The sequence below is a fragment of the Nilaparvata lugens genome, chromosome 10, assembly GCF_014356525.2.
Source record: "Nilaparvata lugens isolate BPH chromosome 10, ASM1435652v1, whole genome shotgun sequence".
NCBI classification, from domain to species: domain Eukaryota; kingdom Metazoa; phylum Arthropoda; class Insecta; order Hemiptera; family Delphacidae; genus Nilaparvata; species Nilaparvata lugens.
The window spans coordinates 30,009,660-30,029,363 of record NC_052513.1 but is presented as its reverse complement, the minus strand read 5'-3'; the positions used below and the strand labels follow the sequence as shown (position 1 = coordinate 30,029,363).

General features: G+C 32.6%; 2 protein-coding genes across 5 annotated transcripts; one reads left to right on the top strand and one right to left on the bottom strand.

Annotated features, from left to right (window-relative positions):
* The first annotated feature begins 636 nt into the window (after nucleotides 1–636).
* On the top strand, nucleotides 637–11,282 carry LOC111056511 (probable pathogenesis-related protein ARB_02861). 4 transcript variants are annotated; one of them, XM_039437179.1, is made up of 5 exons: nucleotides 637–818; nucleotides 1,919–2,142; nucleotides 5,215–5,338; nucleotides 6,214–6,484; nucleotides 7,468–11,282. In XM_039437179.1, the coding sequence occupies exons 3-5, from the start codon at nucleotides 5,253–5,255 to the stop codon at nucleotides 7,807–7,809; spliced, it is 699 nt and encodes a 232-aa protein (XP_039293113.1). In that variant the 5' UTR covers nucleotides 637–818; nucleotides 1,919–2,142; nucleotides 5,215–5,252; the 3' UTR covers nucleotides 7,810–11,282. The 4 variants fall into 4 exon arrangements, with proteins under 4 accessions (XP_039293113.1, XP_039293111.1, XP_039293112.1 ...); XM_039437177.1 differs by having other exon boundaries at nucleotides 684–818; nucleotides 1,919–2,119; XM_039437178.1 differs by having other exon boundaries at nucleotides 792–995; nucleotides 1,919–2,119.
* Nucleotides 10,144–19,692, bottom strand: LOC120353434. Its single transcript, XM_039437170.1, has 5 exons — nucleotides 17,975–19,692; nucleotides 16,622–16,917; nucleotides 15,549–15,617; nucleotides 14,745–14,834; nucleotides 10,144–11,772 (listed from the first exon to the last, which is right to left on the bottom strand). The coding sequence occupies exons 1-5, from the start codon at nucleotides 18,585–18,587 to the stop codon at nucleotides 11,680–11,682; spliced, it is 1,161 nt and encodes a 386-aa protein (XP_039293104.1). The 5' UTR covers nucleotides 18,588–19,692; the 3' UTR covers nucleotides 10,144–11,679.
* Between the last annotated feature and the right edge of the window lie 12 nt (nucleotides 19,693–19,704).

The window sequence follows — 19,704 nt, the reverse complement described above, 5'->3', positions numbered from 1 at the left end:
TTAATGATGGGGAGCTTGCAAGTTAAAAAGAACATTGAAAAATCTATGTAGGTACTGTATATCTCGAAAACGAAAGTCAATAGGAGACAGTCATGTATACCGAACATTTTATGTCAGAAATATATTATGTAGAATTGAAATTTAAATTCTATTTGCCAAATAATTTTACAGACATTTCTATAGTCATAAAATAATAACAATAATAAAGTTAACAAAAGAACAAAATTTTAGAAGAATACAGTAGGCCTACTGTACTCTATAACATATTTATGAGTTTGAATTGGATGGATTGGATCATCACACAGTTAATTTTTAAAACTATCAAATTCACTGTAACAATGTACGGTATATAACGTTAATTAAAATTAACAGAATTTCAGCCCTTCAAGAAGGTCTGCTTTTTGGCTCAATTTCCATGCATCCTTGCATCTTTAAGATATGCTAGCTGAGAAAGAAAGCGTCAGGATGTATATTTGTTGCCACAACCAGATATCCAAAGACAAGTCTGAGCACAACCTACCCTCTATACCTATACATACGAACGCTGTAATCGATTGAGCTGCAGCTTTGCTGGACTCTGTGGAGGTTGCGCATGCGTAGAAACTCTACAGACGCTACACAGACTCCCAGCGTAACAGAAATGAACTCTGTATCTCTGTATTCAGTACACTCACAATGAAAATGTTACCGCATACTGAAACTAGCGACAGACGTCGAGGTGCATTTCCATCTGAACATATTCATCACAAAGTAATAACCTGCTTTGATCTGTTTACAGTCTGCGAACACTCTGTACGTTCATTGAGGACTCTGGTACGGTACGTATTGTTGTCAGCGTGTTAACGTTATTGTGATCTATCTCTGACTAAGAGTCACTTGAATAATTTGTTAATTGAAAGTGAGTTTGTTTTTCGCTGATGAGGGGCTCATGATAACCAATAGGATACCGTATCGAAAGCGTTTTCTGACTAGGAATTACTGATATTGGATAAACCGTAAGTGTTTAGTATTTATCTCAGTGTTCTAGTGGATGATTATCGACGTACCTCTTACATGACTGTATTATCTTATCAGCATTTGTAAATTGTGAGTGGGGTGAATATACCAGATCCTTCACTTCAGATAAACTTGTGATTTTAGAGGAGGAGCAATGATGCTTTAGTTGTGTATAATAAATATCTGGATTCTAATTTTATTTCAGAAATACTTAGTTGCATTAAATAGAATGTCAAATGACAGTAGTTAATTATGGACTAAAAATTATGAATCTTGGGGGATCAAATACTGATTCTAAGTTTTGTTCAATAAGCTACCGTACCGTACCTTTAATACTTATTGACTGCTGACTTTCTTTACTCAGAAGAGATAATAATAGGCCTACATGAATTAAGTGTCTTGTTATTGGCTTCCAATGTAAATTGAAATCAATCAAAATTGAACTTAAATTTATCAATAAAATTATTATTGCCGTACCCATAAAACAGTCAAAAAGAAAGTTGTAAAAAAGAAGATATAACATTATTTACCTTAAAAATTATATGAAACATCAATTCAAATCTAAATGTATAGACTGTACTGTAATTCATCATTTACAATTTTGAAAAAACCATTAAACCATCTACAATATTCTAAATCATAATGCAATTTCTGAAATTACTCAATCAAATGTTCTGTTCACCTAATTTTTATAATATGATATTGGACAAATGAGCTTATTCAATAATGTCAGGAGAATAGATTTTACGCAGTAATTAAATATCATCAAACATAAACTTAATATTCATTATTTTAAGGATTTTCAATTATGGATGATATATGAAGTAGTTTACAGTGCATTATATTCATAATTATCAATTTAATCAACTTCTCTTCAGCTAACAATTCTACATTGATAATATTTATTTGTCTCTCTCAACAGAGCACAGTCATGAGAATGCATTCACCACCCAAAACTGTATGAGATTGGGAAATGCACTGATGCATTTCTGGATAGACAAACACTCCGGCGGGCCACTGGTGCATTGTGGGGGTGGCAGATCAGGCTCGCTGCGTGCGGCCAGTCGACGTCGCCGCCTCTCGTTCACCCCCTCGCCCCTCCACCCCCTCTCTGTGGCTACAGGCACGCTCACACAATTCTCTACTGTACTGCCATCAATTCAATTCATTTTACACCATCGCTGTGTGCTGAGCTATGTGCTATGTGCATGTGCTAATCGATGGAGTTTTCAGTTGATTTATAGTTTTTTTCCAATTTTATTCAGTAGTGATTTATATTTTTCCTGTAATGTATCTGCATGCATGCTGTATCGATGAAATATTTAAGTTGATTATCAAGAGTAACTGCGACATTTTGTTTAATAGTAATCATATTCCATTTTTGACTATTGTTTCTGCATGCAAGCTAATCAATGGATGAAGTTTTAGTGCCGGTTGCACAAAAGGTGGTTAAATTTTAATCGTGATTCATTCCACGAGAACCAATCAGAGAAGCCGTCTTATCAGAAAGACCTCTTCTGATTTGTTCTCGTAGAATTAATCACTGTTAAAATTTAACCGGATTTTGTGCAACCGGGCCTTAGTCTGATAGATTCATTACAATTTTATTTGCATAAATTGATTATCATTATCTATTTTTCACAGCAATATTAATGCGTGCTAATAGCAACAACAAAAATGTCAACCAGTCGATAGTTTTATTTGATGTTCAAGATATATGTACATTTATATTTTATTTGCTGAGATTAATATTTCATTTTTCTACATCTATGTTTCTGCATGAATGCTACTAAAAATGCAACTTATCGGTTGATTTTTTGTAGTAACTTATTTGAAACTTTTATTTTTTTCCAAATTTACTTTTATCGGTTATTTTTATTCTTCAAATATGTTTATAATAACACCAAATCCATGAAGTCTCGCTTGTAGTCACTTGTTAAATATTTTCATTTTAGTCAGTCTGTTGGTGCAAATAGTTCAAGTGTAGAATTCAACCACTCTTTATTTTTTGTCTCATAGAAAAAACTGAAACACTAAAAACCCCAGCTAAGCTAGATACAATAGAATGGAATTTCAAATGCTTTTTTTTCAACTGTTTCATAGCTTTTATAGATTTTTAAACACGAATATATAATATTTTTGCTGATTTAGTTTCTTTTTGAAATATTCACCTATAGTATATCTAGCATATAGTTTTTGATGCATGTTTCTCAACTTAATATAATAATGGAATAGATATTATTTACTCTGCAGATTGGTCTAGTACCTTTATCGAGTGATTTGATTCATATCAAACTTATGAATGAATAATAAATTAGAATACAGCTATCAATTACAAATTATATAGTTATGAAACAAATGATAGTCGTAATAAAAAACTGTTCTTAGTTGAAAGGTTGCAAAATGATATATATTTCACTTTTTAATGTAATTTTTTTATTATTTATTGATGACATGGTTACTTATTGATACAGTTTTGGTTAAGATAATATTCATAGTAGATTCCAAGCTCAAATTTTAAAGTTTTGAATTCAGAATACCACAATAAGAATTTCACATCAAAATTAAAATGGAGGTGAATAAAGCAGGATTCCTACATGAAAGTATCAGAGTCTGGTCCAATGAGTCTTATAATGGGACCATTCTACTTGCTCGGCTGTGCTGAGTCCCACCAACATTCATGGAAAAAATAATTTCACTGAGCCAGACACAGACTCTAATACTGATTTATAAGAATAGGAAAATGTGGAGTGTCAATCCTAGATTATTGAGGGTTGTTTAATGTACAAGAAAATATGATCTAATAAAATTAATAGTAAATACTTACACATCTACAAATGAGATTTACGTTATAAAGTCAACATTGGTTCGCCATTCTACTCTGTCATTAGACATAGCAGAAGGCAGATAACTAGATTCTTTTCTAGCTCCGTTGCCAAATCGTTTGTGGGCTATGAAGAAATATAATGAACTACCTGAATATTTCTGTTGCATCCATTTTTGTTGGTATTTAAATACAATCACCAATTATTATTGTAAAAATTCATGTATAAATAGGACTAATAAATTTTTATTTCATTTGAGATGGAATTGATTAGAATTAATTAACAAGAATCAACCGTTAATAAAAGATCAGATTCTTTTGTAATTCAGTAGTTTTTCTTCATATTCTTAACAAAAGCTCACGATCAGACATTAGTCTTGTGAGCATCAAGTTTTTTTCTCAATTGATAATATTTATTCTTGTAAATTATAAGTTAGCCTATTTTGTAATATTGTAAGTTGACTCATCCCAGCAGATTAATATTTGAAGAGATAGATCTACCAACATTACGTTATACTTATGTGACAAATTTAATTCTTTTTATTAATAAAAATACACATCAATTTGCCCGTCGCACAATTCCTTATAATATACGGCCAACTTGCTTTCAATATTAATTTTACTTCATTAACATCTAGTAAACACCAATTCGAATATCAGAGTAATATCAAATAAATAAATTCCGGAAAACTTTATTAAGGATAAAATAACAAAAACCAAATTGAGATTAATAAGATCGTGGGTAAAACAGAACTATTATTTTAAAATTGAGAATTGAGTTGGCTAAATCAACAATTTTTGGAATTATTAATTGTGTAAAAATTATTAAAACTTGACAATTTCTATATTATTTTTCTGTGTATCTATATTTTGTTCATAAAAAACTATTGATAAAAATTCAATATCCATAGATAATCATCCATCAACAGAATTGTATCATTTGTACTGTTGTTATTAGATTAAAAAATGTATTTCTTATTTTTAGAACTCGTGGCTGGAGCTCAAGGCTTCTTTTTCCAGTCGCCAAAAACTATTGTAATTTAACGATTATTTAGTTTGTAAAAATATTTCTTGTATTTGGCAATAAATTCATTATTCATTCATTCATTAAATATTACGTATAACCTATACGAATGAATAATTTTGAATTTGGGATATACTGGGATTACTTGGATCACACTCAACTACTATAGTAGAAGGCGGTGAAAAGAGAAGATTGGCAACTATGTCATTCTATCATTTCCACTGACTTAATAACGTGAATCTCATTATAGGTAGGTGCTATTTTCACGGTATTTTGGTAGCGGTCTTTTACAATATTTCAAAACTTTGAACATGGAAAGGTTGGTTAGCATCAGCCCTACAGTATCGGGGTTGTGATTGGTCGGTTGCAGGTGGTGGTGGGAGGAGGTGGAGAGGGGGTGCCAAGCCCATGGTTACTCCGGTCCACCGCTTCCAGCCAATAGAGTGTGTCGCTGCCAATGCGCATGCGCACTCCAGCCAGCGCCGCAGCAATGGGTGAGTCAATTACTTTTTGGACGTGCCTTGAATAATCTATTATTATTGCTATTTCTTTTTTTTGTAACTACCAGGAATAACCAAGTCGGACATGAAACGAATATTTTCATAGAAATATGAAATCCGTAGTCACATAAAAACCATTCCAGATGCTACCAGGAATAGCAAAGGGCAGATTTTCGTATTCATTTGTCAAATTCAATACAATCAGTCAGATAAAGAAGAAATTGGATGAAAAAAATGTCAAAAAGTCAAAATCAAGGTATTTTGTAGAAGAACAAGCCAAAGATGAATTTCTTGCATTCTGCAAAGTGCAGATTGTCTGACTTTCAATAGAAAATGAGATAAAAACTGACGATTGAACATGGAAAATTTTTGAAAGTTCAAGTTAAACTGGAAAACATAAATTAGATACTAGAAATAACAATCATTATAATAATGAATATCATTAATAAGATAATAATATTCTCTAAATGAAACTTAGATTGTGAACAATTTCAGAGGAGATCACAGACCTGACAATAAAACATAATAATATGTTTCATGATTATGTTTACATATTCAACTAATTCTGATAGTTTGGAGTCATATTTACTATGATAATTTTATCTGTACATTGTACTCTTCATCATTATTTTTTCACTTTCCCTTGTATTTATTTACAATTAGTTTTATGTATACTTCATAATATTTTTCTTCATTCTCATTGTTGTAGCCTACCTACAATAGTTGTAGGTATCTCTCATTGTTGCAGCCTTTCAATCCCAATAAATAATAAATAATTATAATAATAAATAATTATAATAATAAATAATAATAATAATAAATAATACAATAATGTTTATAATTTCACACTAATTATACTAATTTTGCAGTCGAGGCACCACCACAGAGCTGCCCACCCGTTCGCACGCAGTGGAACTGGACAGCTCAGTGTTCCTCGACCTGCCATTGGACGGCGGCGGCGGCGCAAGTGGGATGGAGGTGGGGACAGGAGGGGTCACTGACCCCGCCCCCCCTCAACTGCCCCCCTCCACCACCCTCGACCCGGCCGCAGTCGCCAAACAGAGCGTCTGCGGACTGCGGCTGTCTTTTGCACTGCTCACCGCCCTCATTGGGGGCGCCCGGCTCTATGCTGACTATCAGGTGACGTAACTTCTACAGAAAAACCGAGTAATTCTCTATTTCCAGCAGTTCACATGTTGAAAATATTATCAAATATGAGTTATGTAAAAAGAAGAATATTAGGAAGATGAAAAGGTAACTTACCAATTTGCCTTTATCAATTTCAAAGTTTTTAAAGTTATATTTATAGAATAAGAGTGAAATGCTTCATTTCTAAGGCTCAACTCACACTTATGCAACTCAGGTCGAGAAGAGACTCGACTCTAGTCGTGAGCATGTGTTTTCAAATGGTGACGTCGCGGAGACCAGAATTGACTGGTCTGAGTGTCACCATTTGGAAACACATGTACTCGACTAGAGTCGAGTATCTTCTCAACCTGAGTCGTGTAAGTGTGAGTTGAGCCTTAGTTGTTACTATTTATCTGACTCGCAAAAATATTATAAAGAAACAATCTCCAATGGAAAAGAGAGCCTAATCTCGAATGTTCAGCTATTTAATGATCTGGTATAACCATCTTGTCAGAAGAATATTAAAAAGATGATCTCAACAAAGCAAAAGAGTTGGTGCCAAGCCACATGAAGCGTTTTCAGGCGTTTTTGTACTGACGGCGGAGGAGTCGACGGGGCAGCAAGCTCTCTGATTATCAGCTGATAAATCAGCCAATCGGAGAGCTTTCTGCCTTGCTGATGACTTGTTCGCCTCTAGTCCAAAAACGCATGTGAAAACGCTTTATATGGCTTGGCCCTTATTCTCAACTCTCGGTTCAGTCGAGAGATGGCACCCTAGGTAAACTTCAAGTTTGCTTACCATTATCCAACCAATTGACACTTATTTCAAATTAATTCATACATAGGGAACTCTGCTATATTACGAATCACCTGTAAATTGATCCAGTATAACAATCACAGTAATGTCATTATTTTAAAAAAATCTGTTTATATTCATATACTCGACTATATGCATAAATCCTACATTTCAAATTGAGATTTGGTTGTGTTGACAGGGCACCGGCACAGAAGTGCTGTACACTCTGTTCCTAATAGCGGTTGTGACCCTGTGTGCGGCCACCCTCTACCGATCAATGCTGAAACGCACCCTTGCGGCTGAACCGGCAATCAACGGCCTCGCAGTGCGCAGTCTGGCCAGTGCAGATGGAGGAGACTTGACTCCGCCCTCTTTGCGCCACGCCCCTCTCCAAGCCCCGCCCACAACGCCCCCTCCTCCGCCCCTTGCTCATCCCCTCCACCTTGCCGAGCCACCACCTCCGCCCTATCACATTGCCGTTCTGCTGCCTCAACACGAGGCCCCGCCTCCATCCTATGACAAGGCCATCATTGGTAGTTAGTAGATGGTTGGTGGGCCTGGTATCACTTGAATCAGGTTAGCTTGTCAATAGGCAACAACATGTTTTTGTGAGTCAACATGATCAGTTATCTATGCCATATTTGAGAAGAATTAGTTACTAAAGTAACTCTGTGGGGAGAATAATTCTAGTAGAACTGATGAGGTTGGTGAACTTGATTAGGGTGAAACTAATTCAAATAGGTTGGCTGACTAACCTATGTGACAACCTAATTTATTGACAGATTGAATAACAAAACTAATGAAATTTGTATGCTAATAGGGTTGGTAAAACTGATTTTTTGTGATACATGGTTCAGGTGATGTGACTTGAATCAGGTTGGCTGAATTATGGCAACATGAGTTTTATGTGTTAACAAACTAGAGGCCACATATGTGCAAATTGCTTTACTAACAGCAGCATACTTTTACTGATGAGGTTGGTATGCCTGATTTGGTGGGTGGGTGTGACTTCAATTGGGTTGGTTGACTTGATGTTTGTCAGTTAGCAGGTTGATATGACTAATTTAGATGATATGACAACATGACATTACATTGTTATTTGTGTTATAATCAGAACTTGATGCTTTGATTTTGTAAAAAAACCTCATAACATAATAATTACTTTAGCACAACTAATAATGAGGTTGGTAGTCCTGATTTGGGTTACAGGATTTTAATTACATTGGCTGACTTGTCTTAACATTATCTGATGAGTCAACGTACTTTATTGACAAACTTGAGTCCATGATTGAATAGAGCAAACAGTCATTTACCAAATAAAATATCTTTTTATCACAATTAAACCCTCATAAAACAGAGACTTGCATTTGAATGGAGAAAGATGAGCCTAAATGAACCTAACATTTTAGGTGGCTTCTGAACTACCGTGATATCTATCAACATTATCAAATAGAAAATTCATTCATTCTATTGAATACATAAATGTGACAAAATTAATTAAACAAATAAGTGTTTATGATTAGACTGTAGAATATATTGGCAAGAGAATTTTCTAAAGAAATTCCTAATTTTGCTACCTTTTGTTGGAGTGAAACTTGATATCACTTTCCAGAAAATAACTATGAACATTTTTTAAAACTGCAACGCACATAGATTAGTAATTTCCAAGTACTTTGAAATGTTACCCAAGTGTATGACGTCACATTGATTATACTATGATAATGGAGTTACCCTATGAACTAAGAAGAAACCTATATTATGTCAATTTTTTTACGTAATTGAAATAGAATGAGGAAATTTTTACCAATAAGCTTGAATCATAAGGCAGCATTTAAAAATCAAAACATTATGAAGTATTATATACAATCAGACTTTATATGTAAGGAGGAGTTAGTTACCAATTTCATGAGAATACTCATTAATTTATTAATTTTAAATGTGTGCTAATAAAGTGAAATAATATTAAAAATAAAGCTTATAAATAAAGATTTATTCTGAAATTGCAAAATGATTTTTCAGTAGCCTATAATTTGAGAATGGATGCGAGTTTAGATAAGTTCTGTTAATTGCAAAAAATATAATTCAAGCATCTGGAATGTCTTGGCGCGAAAAAATAATATTGAGAAGTCAATTTTTAAAGCCTATCGTTGTACTATTATGGAGGAGAATATAATAAAAAATCAATTAAATTAATGTCTTAAATGGAACTCCTCAATAGAGGAAAATAATACATTCATTTATCTACAAGCTAGATTATTGATAACTTTGGTAGACACTGATATTATCAATAAAATTGAATCTGCAGTCTCTTATTATAACATCATCACCGTCAAAAAAATATTGAAAAGAATAGATTAAAAAATACTACTCAATAAATAATGTTATGATGAAATAAAAACGTTCAGTTATTATAATACATACCGTACAAGGAAAATAAGGTCACCACTGGCTGAACATATTTTCATTGATCGCTGATCCAGGAAAGTCAATGTCAAAATAGACTGCAACCAATCAAATTCCAATAACTAGCCTGAATGGAGAGTGAAACTGAAAAAATGATATTATTGGAAAATATAAATGGATTACTATTGAAAAAAATATAATCAAAAACTGTAATTAGAGTAAAAGTTAAAATAGCCGAACCAACCGTTGAAAATTTTCTACCATAAGATGCATTGAGGATGGACAATTAGTGTACTTTTATGTACTTGTATAAAATTTATGAATTGGATGATAATAAATGCAAATACTAATCAGGGATGTGTTCAATACAAAACTCCAAAAATGAAAAGTAATGAACCTATATATATGAATTACAGATTAATATATTAGTTAATAATGATAATTTCCTATGAATGTGAGATAAGTAGTGAGATTTTTTTAATTTAAAGTGATTTTATAATATCCAGCTGAATAGTTTGTAGATAACGTTTATTCAACATTAATCATAATCTGACGGTCAAGTCATTTTTACCCAGAAAAATATTTGTAACATCTTTTGTTAAATTTTCAGAAGAAACCTGAAGTAATTTTCATGAGAAATGGGATATTCATGAGATATTCTTGTGATTTGCACTAAATTATTCACAAACTATAAGATGAGTGTCTTGAAATTTTTCATTCCAATTCAGAGAAAACATCAGACAAATTACATTAAACCCAAACACAAACATTCTCACCAGAGATATTCAGTCAAATCGGACAAATATTGTGGGAAAAATTGTACTGGAATCTATTTTCTGTACAGATTTTTCCTTTACTTTTTTGTCAGATTATATTTAATCAGCAATCTTCATAGATCATTGAAAGTAGTTATACATTAAAGTTAAGTCATAAATCTATAGCAATGTAAGTTGTATTGTATCCAATGTACATAATGCAAATAACAACTTGAAATTTTATACGTATAAGTCAAATAAGTACTTATTGATGTAATTTTTTTAATTTGCATTATTGTTTTCATATAAATATAAAGCAGTAAGCTACTAGATTAGAAAAGTATAAAAATATTGATACTTTTATAGTTTATCCATGTTGCGTTTGAAACTTATTGTACGAGTTACTAAGTTAGAATATTGTTAAAGACTAATTCATAATATTTTCTACTGATTTCCATAAAGAGATAATATATCAAATTTTTATTAAAATCGACTAGTAACTTAAAATGGAGGTCTTAAATAAATCTCAGGTGGAGTTCATTCTGAATTTTTGTAAAAATTAATAAATACCAATTGATCCTGAAAAATATTACGTAGGTAGTATTAATATACATTATCCATAATCTTTCATTTGATGACCCTAGAAATCGGAATGAATAATGAATTTATTGCCAAATACAATTAATATTTTTGAATGTATTTGGATTTCTTATTTTATTTCAAAGAAGTCTACAGTATTTATGAAACTGCAATAATTAAAACTTGTTTTTAAAAGTTGATCAGATCTGTAGTATATAACAATAAAATGTAACTTCAAATATGAAAATTCAATAAACATGACCTTCTGAATATGCAATAGCTTATTTCTTCTCAACCTCTGTAAACTTCATAGCTCTATAGAACAAATTAAAAAACTGAATTCTAATATAGGCCTACTATTATAAATTATCAAAAAACTAACTTTCGTGAGCTTCTCAATATTTTTCAAATACTTTTGAAAGTCTCTGATTTCAAAGTCGTGCAGGAAGTGATAAGTTTTTATCGTACAAATTCTTATAAACATAAGTTTTAAATGTCAAACTTCTATGTAAACTTTTATTTGCATTAGTATCCTACTTTTCTTGGTAAGGTAACCTTATCTACTATAAGGTTACGTATTAGTATATTTTATTAAAAACGTAATTTGTAAAACGCATAGGTTGCATAACTTACTGAGAAAATTATCTGATGCAATATTTTCCAATAAGTATTGGTTATTGTTGAGGACTCTGAGAATGATCAGCAATTCTCAAAGCTATTTCAAATTGTATAAGAATAACAAGATAGGTTGTGATGATTTTCGCCATCTGAAAATACGAGCTTGTTATTAGAATATTCACAATTCTTTGAAAAATGCTCCACAGTTTTTATTAATTAAAAAAATAATAACTGGCTATCAGTTAAATATTACCAACTACTCTACTCGATTAATTAAAATAGAAATTAGAATTTCCACTTAGGATAATAGAGTTGAGACAAAAACGTTTCCATGCAAATCCCAAAAGTAATTAGTAATTATTCAATTTGACCTTTAGATATAACACATTATCTCTGAAGTCAAGTAGTAAAAAAATGCAATGATACTAACGCAAGAATAATAGAGTTTCAGTTTAATTGAATTAAAAGTGAGGGACTCATTATTCATTTGAGGCATATTCAACATACGGTAGGGCATTTGAGGGAATGATAGTATATAGCAGTCTTGCGAATGTTCATATTCAAGTAGGTTGTTCCAATTGTTCTAGTAGAACGTGCCTGAACCCCATATCGTTCGTTGTGTTCCTAACAGTAAAGTTATGGACGTGTTTGCTTCAACAATTCTGGATAGACCTCAAAGGAGAAGAACAGTCAACTCTCGTTTCAAGGAATTTTTAGAGAACACATCATTGCATGGAGTCAAATACATCAGCGATCCTAACCGACACTGGATTGAACGCAGTTTCTGGTCTATATGTTTAACAGGCTTTATTTTCTCATTGTATGGTATTTACCAAATGAAAATATCACAATGGAAAGAAAACCCAATGACTATTGGAATCGCACAAGATCCATATCACATATCTTCTCTGGCAATGCCTGCTATAACAGTTTGTGGTTCACCAAGTATGTCGTCAGAGAGAGTTGAATTTTTAATGAGTAATTCTCAACATGGTAATGAAATGTACAAAATAGTTGATATTTTAGGCATGTCTAGGAAAGCGTTTGATAAGATGTACAGCATGAATTCTACTGACAATAATACGGATAGTGATATGAAGAGATTCACTGTAGCCGATTCAAGTCTTGAAAACGTTCTTCTAGATAGGACAATGAAACGTATTTTACACTTTGACGTGGTAAGTTTTGATACACTGTGTTTTCTAACTCACACTTTCAGGGGACTGTGCATGTCTTGCAACATGCTTCCACCTTCAAAAACATACAAAAACGACGCGGTGCGAAATTTTTTTGTTAAAGGTAGAGAAAAATACGAGCAAAATTATGGATTCAGCAACCAGTATGAATTGAACTCAGTCACAATTGACGGATTTCCTTTGTTTGAAGTAAATGTGACATGTTCAAATGATAATGTCAGGCACATATCACAATATCCACCTTCAGCAGAGTTTCCACGAATGAAATATCATGTGTCTAGAAAATTTGAAAGGTATTATATTGGGAGGCACAGTGTACCCATGTTTACAATACACAATGCTTGGGATATTCCAAGCCCATTTATGAGATGGCATCGTCTCAAGGAAAATACTAGTTTTCGAATAAACATCGACCCTGAACTGCTCATACAAAGTCCTACGGATTTGCTGTACAAAGTTCCCTCCGCCAGCCAATGCTACAATACAACTGAAAGAACATTGGACTACTTCCAATTTTACACGCGGCAAAATTGTTTGACAGAGTGCTCCACCAAAGAAGCATTGAGGCAATGTGGTTGTGTTCTGTTTTTCATGCCGCATAATGAGACAACATACATATGTTCGAATGCTAACAGCTCCTGTGCATTGAATGTTGCTAAAAAGATTCAATACGATTCGAGTGGCGAAAACTCTTGCGACTGTTTGCCTTCCTGCAGCTTCACTGAATACAAGTACATGTCCATTGAATCATACGATGATGTTAGTTATCCTGATAAAATAGCTAACGATATTGAGATTTTTTTTAGTGAAGTTTACTTTCTCCCAAAACTTCGTACCTACACTTACAACAACTATATGATAATTGATTACACTGTTATCTACTTGGATGTATTTTTAGGTGTGAGTATATTGACTATAGCCGAAATATTCTACTACATTTTGTTGTATTTTATTGATTATTTTAAGAGCAACATAAGACTAACAATACAGTTTGCATGAACTGTGAATGGCATGAGAAAAAAAATGAAAAATCGAATAAAGACTTCTTATTTGCACATATGAAAAAAATTTGCACATATGTTGAGTTTCTGTTTAGATAGTATAGTTACTTTTATATTGTATTTTTGATATTATCATATTGCAGTGAATGATACATTTATAAAGGGACAGTTTATCTCTTAGTACTCTTAAACATATTTTTTTCTCTGTATTATAAACATTTATCAAGTTTTTATATAATTGTAGCTAGGCTCTAAGCTACTCTTTATTTATTTTCAGTGTGATGGTGCTTCAACACGTTTTTTCAAATGAGGTTACCTAACCACTTTATATTATTGTTTTGTAATGTTTTGTGTATTATTTATTATTGTAAATTGTAAAGTGTGTCAATAAATGAACTTGAACTTGAACTTATTTGACAATTCTTAAACTACAATGCTTACACTCATACTAAGCAATAGCATTCATACTGATACTACAATACTGAGTGTAGGTTAGGTTGTTCTAATCAGTTGTTTGCAATCTTATGTGGCATCATCAGTTGAATCGAATAAATCGTTTTGTACAACAATGAGCTGGATCCTAAGCATAGATAAATGTTTCTGTTAACAAAAGATTGATACAATAATAATTGTAGATCATAGTGAACCATGGTATCAACTTGTTTGTGTAATGTGTAAATTGAGATTGGTTGAACCTGTTATTGCTTTGGTAATTAATCAATTATTGCTCTCTAAAATGATTTCTATTTTTCAATTAAAACTGGACTGTATATTTCAGTACATGATTTTTACCCACTCTGTCTCTTTTTGACTTAATATTCTAATATTTGAGTTAAAAGTTTATTTTTACGACTACACCATCTATTTGCATATTTTGGACTAGTTAAAAGTTGCGAAGATTGAAAAGGAAAGTAATGAACTCACCGATTGGATTACAGGAATATCTAGTTTTATCATGTCAAAAATTTGAAACTCAGCCTGATAATGCAGTTGCTGAACCATAAAGATTTCCAACTGTAAAACAAAAAAAAAAACTATGAAGATGAATAATGAATATGTAAATGTAAAATAAAAATACTTATTGAAAGACTATTATTACAGTTCTTGTTAACATGACAGTAGGTAAAAATACATAGGCTAGTATATTTAGTGAATAAAAATACTTACAATAGTATTGGTATAATTAAAGATAATTTGGAAAGGAATATTCTCGATTTTTCAATTTTACAACGACTAGTCGATCTTATTGTACTCGTGCTATCACTTCATCATAGAGCTGAGAAATTAGGATAATTCACAGATTCATCTTTTTTAAATTGAAGACACAAATCCAATCAATATAATTCATTGATTTAAATTGTTAAGTTGTGATCATATTGAATGCGTATATGTGCAAGTGCAGGTCAGATCATACATGAACCGAAAAACAAAGAGCCATTGAAACACGTTGTGAATGTGTCTGTAGCTTACACACTGAACGCAACCAGCAAGTGCACGCGTTCAGTGTGGGTGTTCTTATAGCTCTTTCATGATTTTGTATCTGCGCACTTTGTCATGCATAGCCAAGCGTGCACTTGCACATATACGCATTCTATGTGATCACACCCAAAACTTTAATTTATTTAGTTATTATAGGTCATATAAAATGATAGACTTCATTGACGACTGCATAATCAATTATTATCAGTTTGTAGTTGAAAAGAATTGAAATAATAATGTATTATTTACCTGATCTCTCACTTCTTCGCTCAATTCTCTACCCAGAAGTCGACTTACTATGTTAATCGTTTTTTGTGACTGAAAAAAAAGAAATACGGTAATTCGGTTTAGAAAGTTTGAATCACATGAATGAATGGAGAACGAGAGTAATTAACTCGATTCAACCATTTAGTGAAATCTTTCGAATTTTTACTTCTTGAGAAATTAACAGATTTGGACCAATGCATTTCAACCGAACTTGAATTTAGACAGTAAAAACGCTAGAAAAAATCGCTACAGTGTATCAACTTTTTTATGTTTAAATGAAACGGAACTAATATTAAATAAACGAATATGTACCGCAATCTGAATATACCGCAATCTCTTGCGGTATCGCTTTCTCCAAAGTTGATTCAACTATTAAACCAGTTTTATGTATGTATGGTTGCATTAATTATGTGTCTTAATAAACTCGAGTTTTTAGTGTACGGTAAGTTACAGCTAAAATATAACTCCGTTCATAATTAAATGCCAACTATATAAATTTGATGAGCGAAATATCCATTCAGCGATGTGGTAAGACCAAAAGATCAACTGCTTATTCTGAACAGTACATATTCATTTAAAATCTGGATATATCCCAACAAGCTTATTAATTGTGAAGTTATGAGTTAGTTCTTAATTTTGGAGACATAATTTTCTCATGCTTCCCAAATGTTGGGTGGTTTCTATGTATGTGTTTTGTGCTCCAAGATTCATGCTCCAACTCTTTACTATCTGGTCTAACCCCAGCCAACATTTCAAGACAAGAGAACTGGATAGAAGTGGATTATATTAGCACTATATGTAGTTTAGGTACCTGTAGACTATCATTTTGTAGGTATATGTATGTACCCTACTATATGTAGTAGTCTTCTTTTACATGAGAATAGAATGACTTTTTTATTTGTTGACGTGGCGAAGTTTGGACAGTAATGTCCACTCTACCACTTAACCACAAATACCTTGAACCCTCATATAGAAAAATAAAGGTACACAAAGATACAGCAAATGAGAAATTAACGAACAGTTTCCAAGACGAGATAAATAATAAGATCACACACCTCTTTTGACACCATAGAGCAAGGCAATAAGAGGGCGGATAGTATGGACAAGTAGAACAAAATCCTGAGAGAGAAAAAGACGGTGCAGTCAAGTGGTTCCTGGGTGGGCACTTCTCTAACCACTTTGTCCATGACGTAGAAGTATATGGCCAGGATGGTGCCTCTCATGAAGTTGGACAGGACCACCACCAGTTGGTCTGAGAAGATCCACGTCACTTGTCTCACCGACTCACCCAGACCAAAGTGGATTTGGCGCATGCTCTGCACGCTCAGCTCGTGTGCTTTGGCTTGTCTTCCTAAAATTCAGAATGCATTTGAATTATGAAGAAACAGTAGAATAACTATGGAGAAATTATTAAAAAAACTCAACAACACAAGGAAATTATAATAAAGGTACTTGAATTAAGAAAAATATAGAAAACCATATAGAATGTCAATCAAATTACTAGAAAACATTGATATTAAATGAGTTTTGTCAGTAAGTTTTAATCACAATACTTGGACAAACAGAAGGTAGTTCAGAACGATATTTATAAATTGAGAAAAATACTCGTATAACAAATACATACGTCTAAATAGAATTGATAGGAGAGAGAACCTGATAAAAATAAAAGAAGTGAAACAGTGAAACCCAAATAAGGAGCTATTAGTATTTTTGCACCTATAAAACTATAAAATTGAGTGAAATAATGAAGTGAGCCTGTTAGCTTGGTGATAATCTTGGCCACTTTTTCATTAACTCACACCTAAAGCGCACCAATTTTCATTTACCAAACATTGGAGAGTCCGATCTCACTAGGCATCAAACCTGCAACAGTGTAGAAATCAAATCTCTCTTGAATGTGAATTGACGTAATGGCAAGCTTTGACCGCCAGTAGCTTGCTGTTTCTACATTCCCTGCCTTCAACAGTTGATTAAAAATTTAGTTACTAACGTATTCAACCTGCCAAGTCTAAATCTACAGTTAAAAGTTATGGTGATGTATGTAGCAATTCTGATGGCAGAGTCAATACTAATAATTCATTTTGAACTTCTAAAACAATAAACATTAAAGTTCATGCCATGAATCCTTCCCAAATATATTGAGGAGTCTCGAACGCTTCTATTGGTGGCAGTAGGTAAAATAATTCTTATAGAACTTTAATTTTGTTTTACAAAAGGACCATGGTTTCAGGGCTACACCTACGAGGATGGTGCAGGTGTAGCCCCGATTTTTAAAACAAAATTAAAGTGGTATTGACATTATCAGTGTCTCTTTTTTCATTATGTAGAAATACCACAATATCTCTTCAAAAACAATCGATTTATTAATATAATAGAGTTGAAATGTTGAAAACTTGTGAATAGCTCACCTTTCTTAGCCGAATTATTTGAAGTATATTGACGTTCCTGTGTCCTCAACATAAGCCGTTCATCTATCATCCTATTTAACGCCTTATACTGGTCCAAAACGTGTAGAACTACTCCCGCATAGCAGAAACTCATCATCAGCATATAAACATTGGTAATCATCTCAGTAATTTTATTTCCCAAATCATCCAACGAGAACACATTCAAATACAATAAAACAGGGCAAATTAGAAGACTTACTAAAACTAGAAACTTTAATCGTTTGTTATTCACGTGACTTTCAATTATTAGAATACTTGATAGACTCGCCGACTTTTCATTCCATTTTGCCATTTTTTTATGACGCCAATGGTAAAGTAGCATTGATGAAAAGTTTGAAAATAAATTTAGAAACTGATCAAGTTGGTAGAAGATCTTTGTCATAGGAGACACATTGCCCAGTTTATTTTTTGTAACTGCTAAGTAACGCAGATAGATCTGAGTGACACTCAATGCTACCTGAATTAGGAATGAGAATACATATGTGAGGGTGATTGAGGTGGACGTCTCTGAATGAGATACAACGCCTAGGAAAAAACAGAATTGTTGGAAGATTTGCTGTAGAAGATCCTTCATTTTAGCAAGAAACGTATGACTTCGTTTTCGTTCTGATACTCCAGTTTCTTCCTTCAATATTAAATTTCAACTACACCGTAGATTCAAAGAATTTAATATTTTGTAGTTGACTGTAAAACGTTAATGAATATTATGATTGAAAAATGAATCAATAATTCCGTTCTGACGGTTCGATAAAAATCAATTATCCTTAACTTTATAATTTGTTCAAAATAAAAATATTTTCAATTTTGACCACTGTAGTTCATTGATCTTTCGGTATAGACTAATCTACGGTTTTAGGTGCACCAAGCACAGAACATTAATTTTTGCAGCAATTTCTTTGATGAAGAAGAAAATGCCAATAGAGTCCTTTATAATATGAGACTAATAATTTGCGTTGAAATATTTCATGACAACAGTAGGTGATACTGAATATTCTGAATAGCTCAGAAGTGGCGGCAATATAATAATTTATTCAACCGATTTATTTCAGCCCAGATACATTCAAGAGGGAAGCTACAAGCTCCATAATTTACAAAAAAAATTGTATGTTTACATTCTAACTTCCAACATTTTTTTCACAGTGATTCCATTCTAATTTCCAAACTGTTCTGGAGAAACTGATATGTTTTTCTAAATATATTTTCACAGATAACTTGAGAATTCATTAATAAGTAACTCAGGTTCACGGAATGGACAATGTTTTGAATTGTCGGCTGCAATAATAGGCTACTTCTCGAATATTATTCAAGCCTTTGATAGAAAATATTTTCTTTAGTGTCTGAAATATATAGATAGAAACAACATATCAACTTCTATCGAAAATCAGTGACATTCAGTTGACGTGTTTTTCTTCACCATATAATGTCAATAATTTATGTGAGAGCATGACGTGTTCATTTATTTTGTGCTACTTTCTTGTTTTGCTATTAGACTAAATTAAAGAACAAAAAGTTTTCTCTCTTTGTAAATTGTTAATGATGAAGCCCGCCTGGAGAAAAGACTTATGCATGAGTGAAGGGAGATCGATTTGAATATATAAAAAACATAAAAACAGACCCTTTTGGGCGGGTTCCTTAAAGATTTTGAAATCACTGACTGAAAGTTAGTGGAGCTAATTAAAAAACGGTCACCC